The 18,042-nt window shown below is 41.1% G+C and overlaps 1 protein-coding gene across 2 annotated transcripts in view; it reads right to left on the bottom strand.

The window, feature by feature from the left end:
• Positions 1-325: 325 nt before the first annotated feature.
• LOC140939085 (C-myc promoter-binding protein-like) overlaps positions 326-18,042 on the bottom strand; it is a 45,517-nt gene continuing 27,800 nt past the window's right edge. For both annotated transcript variants that reach the window (XM_073388640.1, XM_073388641.1), the window contains 15 exons: positions 17,784-17,883; positions 17,439-17,483; positions 17,147-17,209; positions 16,301-16,366; positions 15,303-15,423; positions 14,012-14,594; positions 12,663-12,714; positions 11,695-12,085; positions 8,518-8,675; positions 7,912-8,004; positions 7,284-7,395; positions 6,926-6,971; positions 5,615-5,725; positions 3,781-3,845; positions 326-3,441 (listed from right to left, as the gene is read on the bottom strand). In XM_073388640.1, the coding sequence (XP_073244741.1) occupies positions 3,260-3,441; positions 3,781-3,845; positions 5,615-5,725; positions 6,926-6,971; positions 7,284-7,395; positions 7,912-8,004; positions 8,518-8,675; positions 11,695-12,085; positions 12,663-12,714; positions 14,012-14,594; positions 15,303-15,423; positions 16,301-16,366; positions 17,147-17,209; positions 17,439-17,483; positions 17,784-17,883 (2,188 nt within the window). In that variant the 3' untranslated portion in view covers positions 326-3,259. The remainder of the gene's footprint in view (positions 3,442-3,780; positions 3,846-5,614; positions 5,726-6,925; positions 6,972-7,283; positions 7,396-7,911; positions 8,005-8,517; positions 8,676-11,694; positions 12,086-12,662; positions 12,715-14,011; positions 14,595-15,302; positions 15,424-16,300; positions 16,367-17,146; positions 17,210-17,438; positions 17,484-17,783; positions 17,884-18,042) is intronic.

The following is an 18,042-nucleotide window of genomic DNA, read 5'->3' as shown; positions in this document are numbered from 1 at the left end:
TGCGTGTGTCACTTGCTGTTAATAGTTGTCTAGCAAGATTCACCGATTGAGCGCTGGTCTTCCGCTCCTTTTAGCTGACGTGAGTATATTTCATAACGTGACAGCCCTTGACGTAAGCGTCAGCACTTCCCTTGGTGACAAACATGTTGTACGAGCCAAACAATGAAATCGGATCTTAAATGTAGCATTCAAACGAAATTTGGTACTGTGCCACTGCAGTACCGGGTACCCTAGCAACCCCCTAGGCAACCATGCAGGGCACTTGAATTTCTGCAATCCGGGGACTGCCTAGGAAGGCCAGATAGATCATAACCAACCAAACAAACAAAGATACAAAGCAAGCTACTTTTATTGCAGACTGACGAGCACGATCTCGGCGTTTACAGCAATCTAAATTTATATAAGCGCTGTACAATTTGTTTTAAAAACATTGACATGATTTCAATATGTACAATAATAACTTACAATGCATCAACTTTAAACATGAAAGATAATTCACAATTTCTCGATACTTGTTATCGTAAATACCTTCTGCGCATAAGACTGCCAGCAGCCCACTTTTTTGCCTTCGTGTTTCAATAAATGAAAAGCAAACAATTAAGAAAATCAAACGCGCGAGAGGAAAGGTGGCCAACAACACATCCCAGCTCCTTCGTTCTCAGAAACCACGGGTCCGTTTCTCGAAAGTCCCGTTTAACTGTTTTAGGTTTTCCATGTTTAGATCCAAAATCATCGTTTAAATGGATCTGAAAACGATCCAATGGAACTCTCAGTAAACGAAACAAAATTGACTGGTTTGTGAGCTGGGGACCGTGCTTCCATACAACTGGTTTTCACTCTGGATTTTGCCTTCGGGGTCGAAAAGTTACAGGGACTTGAGAGAAACTGGTCCCAGGATCTCGCTAAAAACTGAACGCACTGGAACTCATGGGAAAGATACGGAATACGAAGCGCGACCACCACGTGATGCAATGTACCTTCCCAAAAACACCGCGCGCTTCATGCAAGCTAGGAGAGACACCTAGGGGCGAACTTGGTTGTACCAAGGGTCTAGAGACGCCATTACTGATCAAAGACTCAAGGTTGCTCTCAACTCTTTCCATAAACTCTCAAATCGTAGAGTTCCTTTAGGTACAGTTACCAATGGTAACTTATTGCAATTCGTCCACAGATTAATAGGCATCTGTCTGGTGCCCTCACTGCGACAAAAACTGATACAAAGCTAGCATTCTTTAAGAACTCTGAAGTGTTGGCAATTAAAGTATACTGCGGTCAGCTACCTCACAAGCTACTCGATTTTAAGAGTGGCAATTTCGTACTTGCGCGTGTTTTCTTTACCACGGAAAGAAAGGAAAGTGTAGCCATTCTTATTTTATATTCTGACTGTCATGACCTCGAAATTGAGGTGGTCACACAACATTTCTCCCGAACTAACGCCATGGTGTTGTGCGACGACCGAAAAAACGGTTGCAATAAAATTACCCTGAGAATTTTGTGATTAAGTGTTTTAGTTAAGAAATAATGCAGGGGGCAACCAACGACTGTTTTCTGTAAGATATCTGTTCGGAGAGGCAAGTATTGCCTAGAATTTTCTATTACTTGAGGACGGCTAAAAATTCTTAAATGATCGTTCCATTCATGTACAATTAATGTGATAGAGAGAGGAATCAGTAAAATGCTCTTTTTCGTAATTCGTTAAATCGCATGTAATTTTCGGGAAAATAATTCTGAAGCCCTTGTAATTTAGAAAAGACATCCCCCAGGATGACCGTACAGATACAAACTTTTATAGCGCCGCTTAGAATGCATTCCTAGAGATCTAAAAGTATTCTGGATAGCCTAAAAATCAATGTATTTAGGGGGAAACCGTCGTTCGGTGCCCCTGTAACTAGAAGACTCAACGTGAACAATATATGTTCCCTGACTGAGCACACTAAATTATGACCTACACTGCGTCTAAAATTAAATTATAACCAGCAAGCTGCCGAGCATTTTTATAATTCATCACACATTTTAAGACAAAAAGGAGACACCGGTATTGCCTTTCATAAAACTAGCTACATCTACACCAGCAATTTTTAATTTTTTAATTCAATTTTGTTTTTGGTACTCGGAAGAGACTGACATTTCTCTCGTACGGAGAAACACGCGATGAGCTTGTGTCGTTCTCGTGAACAGACTTACCAAAAAAGAAACACCTGCTTGTCCAATGAATGGAAATTTTTAGATCTTGATATTAAAATGAAAGAAAACAAGGCGATTTCGGTACTCGTGAAGCCTTCTTGCATTACATCGAACTACTTTATCAGTGAAATAATTGGAAGGAATAAACTGGTGTAAACGTTTCTGATAGTTCTTCACTCCTTTAGATTCAACAGAGCAATCGACGGCAAACATTCATAAATATATTATCAGCTTTCACTTTCAGGAAATGTTAAAATTTGCCGAGGTTCGCTAAAAATATGTAGAAATCAATAATCAGAGAGCTTTTTCTTCTAAAGAGCTTATCTTCAATAAACCTCTTAAAATTTAATTTGTCTCAACTGAATTTCGTTTCAATCTTGGGAAAATAATTTCCACTCAAGGCACAGGCACACTGTAGTTCCTCTGAGCAATGATTTGATAAAAAAGACAATTGCAATGAATGTGAAATAATGTTATTCTGTTTTTTCTTAAGAATCCGCAAGAATATCAGAATGTATGGTTTGAAAAAAAGCACGCGTTCATCCGGAGAAAAGACAAAACGGCAACCACAAGGATAAAAGTAGACTGCAGCCCGTCTACAGTGGACACAGATCTGGAATAGTCACCTATAAAAGTTTAATTTTTTTTTCTGATGATTCAGATGCCTTGAAAATAAAAGGCTTGAATCATTTCCCATGGACTCTTGAAAATAATTTAACGACATTCTGAATGAGACGAATCAATACATTATGAATGGACACTAACACGAAGATTAGGACAGCGCGTTAAGTAGCTGCGTAGCTGGCGGGTTTGTTTGCGGAGCTGCGAAAAGCGTGCGCTTTTTCAAAGCTGTTTATCCCTCTAGTCAAACAAACTGCTAGCTAACCAGGCTAAACGCAGAGCCGTTCCTTCAAGATTGTCCTCTAGACCACCTTCACAACAGACGCATCCGACTGTCGATATCCGCGAAGGTCCACCAAAAATAGGGAACATCAGCTCATCCGTTCCTCAGTGAAAAACTTGCCACGGCTAACACGTGGTCTATGGCTGGCTTGCAGACGTTTTGCCCACCTTTTCACGTGAACGAGCTGACGAGGTACTGTGGTAGCTTGGGTTGGAGGGTAGGAGAGTCAAATGTGCGCCTGCAGTACACGGCTCTGGCCGGTGGGTATCTATCCTCTGGGCAAAGTAGATCTGAGTGGTTCTTTGACTCTAGGATACGCTTATACGCACGTCTGTACTCTTTGTCGAAGGCATCTTAAGACAAAACAAACCAACAACGCAATTACCTTAATAACTAAACCAGGTAATAATTGCAGAGTGCTAACATAGCTGACCTGCGATCAGGCGATTTTTTTGGGGCGGGGAAAAAATCGCCTGATCACAGGTTATAACAGAGTATTGACAGTACTTTAGGTGAAATTGTAGGGAGTTTAAGCAAAGGTGTTTTTCAGTGACACACGTCAACCGGATGAGGCGTTTTCCCCTTTAATATAACTTGACGCTGCCAAATCTTACTGCTGAGTAGTGCTACTCAGTGAAGAAAGAAAAGACATTTAGAAACAGGGCAAATAAGTCGATTTTTTAAACCCTTACCGACGTCAATGTTTTCGGTTCCACAAGCTGTCAGCGATAAGAAAAGTAACTCTCTATACACACTCCTACAAATGAAAACGACAAAAGGATGTAAAACGCCTGGCTACCTAATCACTGTACGCAAACATAAATTGGCCATTTTGAGAATGGAAAAGCTGGTCCAAAGCTAAACCAAACCCACCAGACCACCAAATTAAAACTCATTTCGTGTTTTCTTGTCTATAATGTAAGCTTCACAGCTTCATTAGGTTTCCCTACCACATTTTCCACCTAGTCCACCCGAATAGGAATAATTGCGTTTTTCTCTTCAAATATTTTGAATCTATACAGCTTTTTACGGCTTACCTGCTAAATTTTCCATCTAGACCACCTGATTAACAATAATGGTGTTTTCTTTCCAATACTTTGAATGCCAGTGAGGTCAGATGAGGGAGCTTAGACAACGATGAGGACGGCGACAATGATAATGTCTCTAAAAATGAATTTCCGTTCTTTCAAATTTTATCGCTTAATTTGTCAAATGTGCACGAATTTTCAGGGAGTTGAGTGCTTGGGCTGGACCATATCCGAGTTAATAAAAAGAGAAAGGAAAACAGGGTTCATACAAAAAAATTAAACCATTTTTTAAGGACATTTCAAGGACTTTTCAAGAACCAAATTAGATTTTCAAGGACCACCTGCTAGGAATTTAATTTCACAGATTGTATAAAAATGCACATTCCCAGTCTATTCTAATAAGACTAAGGCATAAACGGTTGGCTTCACCAACTTCTCTACATTTTTCAGTTCACTTGCCTTTAACTTATAGTTAATTATTGCATAAAGTTTAAATTCTCTGAGCTATGATTAATATTCTGTCTTACACACAAACAAAAAGCATCAAAAAATTCTTTTCAGGCCACTACATTCAAAGTTGAAGAAAATTCAAGGACCTTTCAAGGACTTGTACAGAAATTTAAGGACTTTTCAAGGAAAAATGGAATTCAAGGACTTTTTAAGGCCTTCCCCTAAAATTAAAGGACTTTTCAAGACGGTGCGAACCCTGGAAAATTCATCGTCGTGGATTCACGTCCTGGATAAATCAAGTCGCATTAGGAAATCTCACGTCGCAGTCCTGCAGTGGACTTCAAAGCAATGTACCAAGAAGTGTGACGCATGCGCAGAGTGTCGTTTTGCTTGTTATTAACTTTCACGTTAGCACACATTTTAAGAAATGGAAGAAATTTTTGCCATTTGTAAGCTCGTAGAAGGGGTGTCCCGCATATGAGTTTCACTTTACATAAGTTTATAATTAATGATAGTTTGCATGTAACACTAATGTCTCGACCATTGTTGTATTTTTTTCCTTTTCTCTTGTTGATGGCATTGTGAATGTTTTCTATGTTAATTTGTATTTTTTTTGTGGTTGTTATCTAAATAGCGTACATCAAAATTTGTTTGGATACTTTGTGTTTTGTACTGTTTTTGAAGTAATTTGTTAACTTTTTGCATTGTTTTTGTTTTGTATTCACTATTTAGGTGGGAAAACAAATAATAAAAGCTCATAAATTACACACTCACGAACACACAAATAAACTTTCGCGTCGGCGTCGTTGTCATGGTTGCTTTAGCTCCCTACTATGATCATCCGACGTCAACTGTGTTAACACGAAAAAGAAAAGGTACAGTTTTGATCGTTGACTAAGGTTGAATGACACCATTTTGTGTGACAAATTCATCAACAGATCCTCGTGGCCATTGTGTAAAAGGACACATTTTCGTCGTGCTCACCTCTCGGGAGCAATTGGTCAAAAGGTTTCGGGAAATATAGAGGTAAATATCAGAGCATACATACCATCTCGCATTGGGATTAATGTTCTTTTGACGGTTCCTTTCCTCTAGAAGGATAAGGGTTGGGTTTACGACATCATTCTCTTGAATATGAGCTACAACGGACTGCATAACACTAAAGAAAGCAACGAAACACTATCAGCGTGGACAAAAAACAGCGCTGTATATTTCCTACGGTAGTTACAACCACAAACATAGAAAGATAACCGGCATATCGGGCGTTCGAGAGGGGTCAAACCAGGCCCACGAGATCACGATGGCCACCCTTGGCCATTCAGCGGGCCTATCTTCTCATTCGATTGCCTTGTAAGCAGACTAATTAGAAGGCGAAGTTTTGTAGCGTTTACATAGTTTTGCAGCCTGTGTAGCGAAAAACGGTGTCGAACAAGATTAAAAAGCGAGTGCCTGGGGCTTCAACTCTCTGTTCTGGCAGAAAATTCCAGTATTGCTTTTCACTTCAGTACCACGCTCTGACCTTGAGGATGCATTGCCTTGGTGTTTATCAATTATTCACAGATGTGGAGGTGGCTAGTTGTGAATATTCGCGGCGAGGTAAATTGCCACCACTAGCCACCGACACTGAGTTGAATAATTGTTTTAGTATATACTAAAACAGTAAGATAATTGAACACAAAACTTATGATTTTTCACTCATTCACTGCTGTCAACGATTAAAATTTTGGCGCGAAAATAATCGAGCTGCCGCCACGTTATCTTGCCGAAAAATAACACTTTTAAAGGCATTTGTTTAGTTCTTGCGGGGACATTTCTTCAAAAAGGGTTGTGAATTCTTTCTGAATTTGAAACCATTCTGTAAAAAAAACATTTAATTTAGTTTTGAGCTTATTTATGAACATGTCAGCTAAATAAAGTAACGCAAGACTTAATTTGCACTTGAAAACAAAAAACTTTTTTCACGCTTTTATCGATAAATACAGGTTAAACAGACAAAGCTTCACTTGTAAAAACTGCCGAAACGAATTTCGTCGCCTTGTTCGTGTTGTCAGTACAGCTTTCTCGTTTATTTGTGAAATTTTGCCGCTTGTTACGGCAGCAAACCGGAAAGCCAATTTACTCGTAACCTACGTGACTTTAGCGTCGCTCAGAGGTGAACAGCACTGGATATCCCGTGCTTGAGTAGCCAATCAGAGCGCACGAAAAGCACTATCCACTGTTTTAGCATATACGAAAAAGTAACGACTTTACTTTCTAGATCAGCTGTGGTAAAGAATGAATAAGTCGTGTTTGGAAAGATGATGTGAAAAGATGAAAAAATCTAAGCAATTAAATTAAACGTTCTCTGCGCAGCTTGTACCTCCTTGTTGTTAGTCCTTTGTCCATCAGCGAGCCTTGCTGGTCAGCTGTTAACCAACAATAAATCCAAAAATTAATAGCATAACAACAAAATCCCCGTACAGAATTCTTGTTTCTCATTCCTCAGGAAAGAGTTGTTTTATAAGTATGTCAAATTCATCCATGACCTCCGGGGTGATTGGGCACCAGTTTTCGGCACTGAGACATCCGGGCTAGTATGGGCAACCAGGGTTACCCAGAAGCCCCAGCAACACAGCGGTTAAGCTGCAAGTCGGTCTTCTGACTATTTCTGGACGTAGCTGTTGATCATTTCATTTGCGCAAATTCCAGAGCCAAAACAAAAGATTCATTTAACTTACCTGGAGCGTTCCAGAGGACATAGAGGGGGACCATGTCATATTCTTCTCTGTCTCCATCCCAAGATGTGGATACTAGGACCTGACTTCCAATTCCTGATACGCTGCGCCGTTCCTGTCAAGTGACAACTACCAGTCAGCGTTTCATACAAGGGAGCATGCGTATATTGAAAGTTTCCTATGTATTTAACTATGCATTCGCCAAAGTTCTCCCTACCATGCCCAAAACAAGAAATAATGAGACAGGTAAGAATTGTCATTAGGAATGGACGCAAAACTTTGAAGAAACTGTTAGCATCTCCTGCACAAGAGAGTAAGGAGCTTCAGTAACGGCTACGGCGTGAAAGTGCCAAATTCCCCGTTTGCAGAGAGACAACGACTTTATGTTTTCTTTTCCTCAACTTTGATACAGGTTTTTAGAATTAAATTCCAGAAAAATTTGCCAGAATTGAACGCATTGAACAAGATGGAATAAGCGCGGCGGTCATAAACTTTGAAGCAGCGCAAATTTACTTTTTACGTGACGTTTTCGTAGCCGTCGCCGTTGTTGTTGTTTAAGCTCCCCAATATTTTGCAAGAAATAAACGGTCTTCGCCTAAAGGATAGTAAACACTGTAATCTCGTCACTTACCTCTAACCGGTCAGCTTTTTCGTTGCAAGGGTAGGTAGCCAACAGGTGACTAGTCAAATGCGAGGGAAGATCAAGCCGCTTGAAATACCAAACCTACAAAAGAACAAATATGTATTCTAAGAAGACAGACGATAAATAGTTGTTGCTCCAGAGAATTACTAAGTGCAGTAGCTGCAAGATGATTAATTAGTGCGCGGGGCGGGAGACGCAAATTTTTCTTTTCTGCTTGCCACTCTCGCTTGTCCCGTCTCGGGACTCGTGTGAGGGACTTGTGCGCGTATAAAAAAAGAGGCTGTACGCTGTATATTTTAGAGGAGATAGGCCCACAATGTGAGTATAGTTATGAGACAGGCGGAACATTTATTGTTGGTTATTTTCCTTGTCATTCAGTTCTATGCTGATCGTTAAAATGAAGCTTCTTTAAATAACAAGAGAGGCAGCCATTTCGCGGCCACGTTCCTTTAGTACCATTAACAATGTTGTCGAAGTTCTGGCTTTGAAATAACAAGTTTCTGTGTAAAATTCTCTTAGCGACCTCTGAAATCAAGCTACAAGAGCACTACGTTCTATAACTAAGTAGAACATGTACTTCCAATCTCTACTCACCAAATTCCAAAAGATGTCAGTCTTATCGTGAACTACGTTTGGAGACTGGAGTTTATCTACTCCGTCATTTTCGAACATGTTTTCCAGTTCTTTTCTCAAGACCAAGGGATTAAGGTAGGTAACAGTGATCAATTCTCTTTCCTCGGGCGGTCTGGACACTGAAATACAGACAACACAAGAATATTTATTCATTTACTCATTCATTCATCTCACAGAAATATGCCCAAATCGGGTGGCACTTGCTGATGGTTAAACAAAGTGAACATTAATCACATGACTTCCCTCGGGGCGTGGTGAGCAAATACTTAGCAAGAAATAAAGATTTTTATATAATCCACCACGGAATAACCCACAGGGGGAAAAGGAGCAAGCCATTGGCACAAAGATTTCTAGGATGGTTTGGTTCGATAATAGCAGCAACGAATATACTTAGCAAGTTTCCAACAATTTTCTGGTAGATTGGTTTCCCTAAATCAAGGGATCAGGTTTATATTTTAGGCGATACAAATTGTGATCAATCACTAAACTATCCTGATGATCCAACAAAAGCCTTGAGAAATTTATGCAGCATTTATTGGGAAAAACACAAAAAACAAACAAACAAAAAACAGTGCAAGCCGATAATATTACCTGGGTAAATTAAATCTAACTGTCGAGCGATTTGCCTGTTTGTCTGTCTATCAATCTATGGCCCCGTTTTTATAAAGAAAAGTTGTCCCCGTTAGAAGGGTCACTCGCCTACCCCAGCTTGCCAGGGCGTCACAACTTTTAATACATTTTCTTACAAAACGTAACGAATCTTTCATGTGAGAAGCAAAAAGTTGGCTGGAAGGGTTATCCGCCTAGCTGGGTTACCCTTTTGCGATGATAGGGTCACCCTCCTGGTCGGTTTTCGCCCAGCAGGGTCAACTCGGTCAAGGGGAGACAATTAGAGCATGCGCGAGCGCTGTCGTCAGCTTTTGGACAGGGCAAAAGGGTAACCTTATTCTCAAATTACGCTAAAGTTGACACGGCAGAGACAAGTTTTCTCCATATAAACGGGGTCTGTCTGTCTACCTGTCTGTCTGCCTGCCTGTCTGTCTGCTTCCCATGATTTTCTTTAATCGGTATGTTAACATTGACAAAGGCATAACCAATTTGATTGTGATTCTTGATCTTGCCAAAGCCTTTGATACCGTTTCACATAATATTTTATTAAAAAAACTTGAGCTCTATGGTCTGAAGGGGGTAACGCTCGTGTGGTTTTCATGGTACCTATGAGATAGGCAACAGCAGTGTATAGTAGAGGGCTGTGTTTCTAAGCCCCAGTTAATAAGTCGTGGAGTTCCACAGGGTTCAATTTTAGGCCCTTTGCTGTTTTTTTACATATATTAATGATCTCCCTGGATGTCTTCTCCATACCAAGCACACATGTATGCCGATGGTACCACGATATATGCGTCCTCTGTATCCACTGTTGAACTATATGCCAAGGTAAATAATGACCTAACTCGCGTTAGGGACTGGCTTGCAAATAAGTTGAGCTTAAATGTCTCTTAAACGGAGTATATGTTTTTAACAACTACCTTCAAATTATCTAACTTAGGAAGAGACTTTCCAATTAAGATTGGCAACAACCATGTTAAACGAGTCCAAACAACAAAATATAAGAATTCACTTAGATAAAAATCTTAAATGGAACGAGCATGTTGACAAACTTTGTTCAAAAGTCAATCGATCCATCGGTGGTCTAAAACAGGCACGTGATTATGTACTATTAGATGTTCTAAATACTATTTACAAATCTCTTATCCAGCCTGTGTTCAACTACTGCGACGTTGTTTGGGACAATTTAGACCAGGGACTTGTCACTAGGATCCAGAAATTACAAAATCGTGCTGCACGCATAATAACCTTTCAAGGTTATGACGTTCGTTCAGCACAAATACGAAAACAACTAAACTGGGAAGAGCTTGCCTCAAGTCGTCAAAGGCACTTAAGTCTATTAATGTATGATACAGTGAATGGAAATATGCCTAGCTACTTAAGCGATCTTTTCTCGAATGTCTGTGAGAACAACCCTTATAAGTCTATGCTAAGAAATACGGAATATAATGTTGTACTGGACCATGTTCCAAAAACAGAATATTATAAAGGGTCTTTCTCATACAGAGGAGGAATGCTGTGGAATTCATTGCCAAATGACATAAAAGCGTCCGAATCTAAAGCTATCTTTAACAGAAAACTGGCTAGTAGGCAGGCAAACTGTTGACTACATTTTACTTTATTTATTTTTATTATTTGTACATATTTTTAGTGTAATAGTTGTACAGTATTTACTTCTGTTTGTATACGGCTTTCATGTAAAGTTATGTAACTTATGAAATTACCGTATTCAAATAAAAGTGAATCAGTCAATCAATCAATCAATCTATCTGTCTGTCTGTCTGCCTGTCTGTCTGCCTGTCTGTCTGTCTACCTGTCTGTGTACCTGTCTGTATGCCTGTCTGTCTGTGTGCCTGTCTGTCTATCTGTGTGTCTGTCTGTGTACCTGTCTGTGTGCCTGTCTGTCTGTGTGCCTGCCTGCCTGTCTGTCTATCTGTCTACCTGTCTGTCTGTCTATCTGTCTGCCAGAGTGACTGTTTATCCATCTTAACTATTTCTAATTGATTGCCTTTGCCCACCCTAACGATCGCAGAAAGCGTTGGATATAAAGCTTTCAGTCACTCTCCCTTTACTTTACGGAGTGGCAAATTAACTGAATGGCCATACTGTCTTCGGTCCTACAGGGCAACTGTTAGTGCCGCGTGTAAAAGAAAAAACGAAATTTGAAGTCGCAGCATCATGGTATCACAAACTTTGATAAAGAGCAACTAATTCTGGGTGCGAATGTTCGATGGCTGATCATGAAAAGGTTGATACCAGCTTAGATTATGATTATTATGTTATTATGTGCTTTCCCACAACGTTTCAAAGCTTAGGAGCAATGCCCACATTCTAATAGAGTTGATACGATGAAATAACTAGTTTTCAGTTCACAAACAAAGCCAGAAAATTGAACTTGGTCAAAGAAGTTGAACATAACAAAGGTTTGTCACGAGAAGTGTTCGACTAACTTCTTACCTCTAGGTCGAATCAAATTATAATCAAATTTAATCATAATAAATTAATTTAATAATTTTTGCATTTTCCGCTTACCATACCAGCTGCTTCCATAGCTACACGTACTGTTACTACTGCGCGTGCGTTGTATCCACGACCCAGGCCTCGGGCTCCCGTGAAGGCTCCCAGAAGGACTAGCATTAGCGCTTGAGGGTGCACTTATACTGTAACCCCGCACTCGATGATGACTCGCTCGTATAGGGACTGGGTTAGACGCTGGAGGAGACATAGCAGCACTGAGTGGCCGCGAGGGACTGGCCAGCTTCTGCATAAGAAGACTGGACTCGATCGTAGTAGGAACGGAGTTGCTCAGATGTCCAGATTTCGGCTCATCATCGGGATTCGGCAGCAGTTCGGAGCTTCCAAAGCTGTTAATACTCGATGACAACTCGGAACTTGGATGAGACGAAAAACAATTTCGATAATCCTACAACGAGATGCAAAGAGAAAGTCAATTAACTTAAGTTGTTAGAGCACTAACTTTGGTTATACTTCGCACAAGGCAACAAAAAAAGTTCAGATTAAGGAAATGAAATTGTCGTCATGGATTCATTTTCTTTCAACGAGTTCGAAAACAAAGTTGTTGCATTCTACACGTAAACTCCTCCCCTACAAACGTTTCAGAAGATTCAGATTACCGCAGCAGAAGACACAAATGGCAAATTTTCATAAATGAAAACTGTGATACAAGAGGAGTGTGATAAAAACAAATTGCAATGTCGGCGTTTACGGGGCTCGAAAATAACTTGATTTCCAGTCTGTACCTTTGGGCAAACAGCTCTCATATTTCCCTCACCCGCAGCCACTTCGTGCTGGACTTAGTTAATGATTTAGTTAGAGGTTGACTTGCCTGGACCCTCATCCATTGGACAAGTAAGTTACCGCACCAGCAACAAAATCTACCTTTCCAGATTACCGGCCTGGATTTTTTCCGAGCCTTGCGTTTAATGGCCGCTGTTGATGTCTTTTATCAAGCGCAACACCATTTGTTTCAAAAAACTTACCTTGATTTTAATATTGAGACTTGCTACCTGCTGAGTTTGGCAGTAAGGACAACTGAAAGAAATAACCAAGAAAACGAGAAATACAAAACACGTCAACGTTTATTAAAGGAGAAGTTCATTCCAAGGTGGCAGGATTTTCTTCTTTTGGCCAAAAAAAGATTATACAAAGGTGGGTTACTCACCGAAATTTCGACCTCCGAAGGGCTTTCCAACCCTATGAAATTCTCATCTAAAGAAGCCCGAAATTCGAGATCTGGGGGCCACCATCTTGGAGAACTCTTGGCAGCCTGGTGACAAGTGTGTGACGTCAATGCGCTCAACCTAAGTTTGTTAAATCACTCAAAACTTCTTGTTTCTTCGTTTCGGAGCTGCACAAGAAGCCATGGCCGCAAAAAACACAATCCGAAACGAAGAAAGTAGAAATGTTGAGTGACCTAATCTGTCTGCCAAGCTCAGGTTAGGCGCATTGATGTCACGTACTCGACAACAGGCTGCTAGGAATTCTCCAAGATGGCCGCCCCCGATTCTCGAATTTCGAGCTACTTTAGACGAGAATTTCATAGGGTTGGAAAGCTCTTTAGAAGCTGAAATTTTGGTGAGTAACCTACCTTTATATAATCTTTTTGTCGGCGAAAAGAAAAAAAAAAACATGTTCAAAAAAGTTTTAATCTGAGTCATAGCCCCTTCAACTGAGTACAAAAGAGTTAAGAGTAAGCTGATTTAGCAACCGAACGGGAACGTCAATTAACGACGGGAAAGCGCGCGGAAAGGACTGAACGTGACCTCCGTTGCGTAATTTGCCGTTCTGTCATTAGTCATGCCAACTGTTTGGTTGGCGCGCGCCGTCGTCAACTGACGTTCCCATTCTATTGGAAAATCAGCCTAGTCTAACTATGGTTCGACGTCATGACGGCCGAATACTAAACAAAGTTCAGCACACGTCTCCTCCAGCCAAAACCTCACAATGTCTTTGACGGCTTCAGGAGACAGGAATGGCGGCGTTGACAATAAACGAAAGTAAATAAATATATGGAGAGAAAATAAAATCTAGTACACGTTCTCAGAAATTCATCACTGCGGGCTACTCAGCCTCCAACTCACAAGACTCTTAGAACTCGTTGCTTATTACGAATCATATTCCCCACTCCAAAACCTCTTGGGAGAATGGGTGCAAGTTTAGGGCGCAGTGATTTCTGGGATCGTTTGGGTGCACAAGCGTTAGTTATGATTGGTTGATGGTATTCAAGGCAACCATATGATCCTAGAAATCGTTGTGCCGAAAGCTTGTACCCATTCCCCATATGGATTCAGGAATGCGGGGAACTTGGGCGGATTTAAAAAGCACTCACGTTGTGGTAAAAGTGGAGTCGTCTGCCGTCCAACCTGCTAATATCTCTTCATCATACAAGTATCTACTACATTTAACACACTGGTTACAAGAGCATATCACTGCTTCAAGCGCGGTGTCGGGCTGTAGGCCCAGCGGGAGTCCAAATATCACTTCATCTAACATCTTGGTTGTATATTCATACGGATCCGAGTCCTCGCTACTTGCGCTGATAAAAAGCTGCGAATGAGCGGCGGACAGAACCGACGTTTCGCTCATTGTTCTACCGTAATTTGACCGCCTCTTCTGCGAAAACGCTGTGCCATCGATCGACGTTAAGGAAACGTCCAGCATATCCGCGGCTTCAGACGCCGAAGACATTTCGCTGATCGTTCTTTCTCTTCGTGATTTGATTTCTCTATCAGGAGTGCGTCTCCCTTCAGTTCCATTTGATTCACCGAGATCAAGCAAGCGTTCGCGTGACAAGGCTTTCTCACGCTCGCGTGATGGAGTGCGTGATCGCTCAGGTTTCCGAAGGGACATTCCTCTCCTTGGTGAGTCTGTAACATCAAGATCATTACTTGATCCTGTTGGCGATAAGGAATCTAGGAAAAGCGTGATTTGAATCAATAACATGACAACATAAACAAACAAAAAAACAAATAAAAAACGAAAGAATAACGCGAGATTGCAGACTGTATTTAATTTATTGGACTGTTTATACGGGTACATGTTTTTTTATATGGGCTATCATTTCGGCATATCGGTGGATACAGACGGTTGGCACGGGAGTCTAGAGTCTTCAGGAGCAATCAGAAAAGAGGAGAGAAAGGGGAAGACAGCAAAAAAGAAAACACGAGACAAGAGCTGCAATCACACACCGATCCGTTCCACCTGTAGTTATTGTAAACATGACGCGTGTAGGGAGGAGGAAGACAGACTGATGAGGATGCTGATGGGAAGGAGCAAGACAGTATGATGAGGGGGAGGGGTGAGAAAGCTTGGCAAGTGAGAGAAAGGTAGCCTTGGACCGACCAGGTTCCTTGGGGTGGAAAAAGGAAAAAAATATCAACGAGCGAAGAGAGTCGAGCGAGCACTAGCTAAAGATGGGGAAATGGCGGCCCGTTTCCCCACTTCCCCTCTTTCAATTTTTCCCTCGCTGTCTCCTCGGGATATTTAGCTCCCTTCCCCCAAACGGAAAACCTGCTCCAAGCTAGCTTGAAGAAAGTAGTGAGGGGTGATAAAGCTTGTTCTCATTACTAAGCGAGTGTTAAATCAAACTTCAGTACTGATACCTTCCACTGATCGTTTACCTGCTTTGCTTCTCAGTTTTCCCAGTCTTTGAAGTTCATACACAGCAGCAAAAAAATTTCTCAGCTTATTCCACATATGCGAGCTTGTGGTTTTCGACGGCCACTTTCCTTCCATTACAGCCTACAAACGCAGAATAAAACTAATCATTTTATAAATTTAAATTGCCACCTGTCCAACAAATTACTTAAAATGAACAACAGCGAAGATGAAACAACATTATTATTAAACTAGAGGTTCCAAATTGTAGGTGGAGCGCTGCGATAAAATATTGGGAAGAACTACAGCATAACGTGTGAATAGCATACCAACATTTTTACAACTTCAAACTGTAAATCTACTGAACGAAAACTACAGTGGAACCTCTCCTTTGGGACACCCCTATTCAGAGGACACAAATTTTGGTCCTGGAAAAATGTTCACTTACACTTTGTATCTGTTACCTCTATTGATGCGACACCTCTATTAAAGGGACACCTCCATTCAGAGGACACAAATTTTGGTCCTGGAAAAATGTTCACTTACACTTTGTATCTGTTACCTCTATTGATGCGACACCTCTATTAAAGGGACACCTCCATTCAGAGGACACAAATTTTGGTCCTGGAAAAATGTTCACTTACACTTTGTATCTGTTACCTCTATTGATGCGACACCTCTATTAAAGGGACACCCCCATTCAGAGGACACAAATTTTGGTCCTGGAAAAATGTCCACTTACACTTTGTATCTGTTACCTCTATTGACGTGACACCTCTATTAAAGGGACACCTCCATTCAGAGGACACAAATTTTGGTCCTGGAAAAATGTTCACTTACACTTTGTATCTGTTACCTCTATTGATGCGACACCTCTATTCAAGGGAAAAGGCACACTACGACTTCGTCGCTTGCTCGGAAAGTACAGAGAATACTTCGAACATTGGAAGCAGAGCTCTTTGAAAGAGTTCTCGTCCTTGAAACGCTTAAAACGAATGTTATAACAACAAAGAGTACTTACCCGATTGTAATACCCATATGTGACAGCATTCGGAGTTATTCCTTGGTTTTTCATCTCAAACAAAACCTGTACAACAAAACAGGCATTAGCCCGGAACATTTCAAATGCAGTGATTTCAATAGTACTTTCATATGCCATTATTTGGTGTTCTCTGTGTTTGAAAATGAAACTTGAAGAATTTTTTTCTTGAATTTGGACGTACATCGGGTGGGCAAAAGTCGGTAAGGAGTATAAGGACATGCACGCCAATCGGAAGTGGACATTTTGCATTCTTGGGCAGTGGTTTTGAACACATTTTCGGGCAAATCGTCTGTATAAGAGTAGAGACACTTAACAATACAAATTTGGTAGCGCCCCAAGGCATATGAAAGGGGGAAAGGGCTCATTTCTGGTAGCCTGCACCACAGACGGAAATGAACTTCTGGTTAAGTCCGTCTGCTAAACAGCACCAAAATCCTTGTTCTGCGCCTTCGTCTTTGTACCAGGATTTGAGTACGCACAATGATAGGCTTGTTAAAGAAGCCAGTTCGAAACGTATTTCCGGTAATTCACTGAGTCCGTTGGAGGCCCAGAACAAGGATATGAGCACTGCTTCGCAGACTTTGCCAACCGGGGTTAAATTAATCAGCGACGAAGGCTACACTTCCGGTTGACGTGCGTAGCCCAAAAACGCCTCGGCTGAAGGTCCCTAAAAAAATGAAATACAATAACTAGCCCGCGAATACAGCCCTTTCTCCTCGCTCCTCGCCGCTAGGAAGGTTTCGCAGGAACGACACTAGCAGCGAGCAGCGAGGAGAGAGGGCTATAATCGCAGGCTATAAAAAGACTCGACACTGAAAAGCTTACCTTAACAGCTAGAGCAGGATGACCATACTGGCCACAAAGTTGCATTAACACTCGATAACACACCTGTTTAAGGAAAATTTAGAAATAAATCAACCCTGCAACTTGAAATCTTAGTGACAACCCTGGTAGCCACACACGTAGCAAACCTAAACACGCAAAGAAAAGAGAAGACGGACAGCCCGATCACAGGTTAAGCAAACTTACGAGATCAGCCATCTGTCTTTGAGCACAGCGAATTCTGGGATGCAAAGGTCACAAAATCACCAATGTTACATTTAACTAGAAGACTCACCTCATCTGGAAGTTTGACCTTCTTTTTCTGCATCTTGCACAAGATCTGGGGGAAAATTAAATGTTATGTTTTTGAAAACCATAAAGAGCGAATTAACTTTAACAGATGTCAACGGATTAGACTGTTCACAGTCAACAGTTTTTCCATACGAGCGGTCTCTGTCACCTCTTCATTTCTCGTCTCCCTTCCCCATCACTTTATAATCCCCGAAACCCGCCCCCTCAGCACATTTGAAACCAATTACAAGTTGGCTGCCAGTGACGGTGAGTGCTCGATATCGACGAAATTACGGGAAAAAATAGGGGGCTGTGAACGGTCTATCCCCGAATAATCATTTCGACTAACCTCAAAAGCCACATGCAACACTTTAGCTTTATTGTGGTGAACTTTAACATATGCCGGCAGGTGAATAAACCAGAGACTGTAACAGTGAGCCACCAAGCACCTGACAAGAAGAAAAAACCGACCATAAACACAATGTGCGACTACCAGAACCGAGGCCACCTAGACAAGGTTGACCAATTGGATGATGGGAAAATAACAATACATTCGAGAAAAGTTAGTTGTCAATCAATCATAATTATCACGGAACGAAATCAACGAC

This window comes from Porites lutea, chromosome 5, assembly GCF_958299795.1.
Source record: "Porites lutea chromosome 5, jaPorLute2.1, whole genome shotgun sequence".
Lineage (NCBI taxonomy): Eukaryota > Metazoa > Cnidaria > Anthozoa > Scleractinia > Poritidae > Porites > Porites lutea.
Note: the sequence above shows the minus strand (reverse complement) of the source record. Positions and strands in the feature narration are given on the sequence as shown.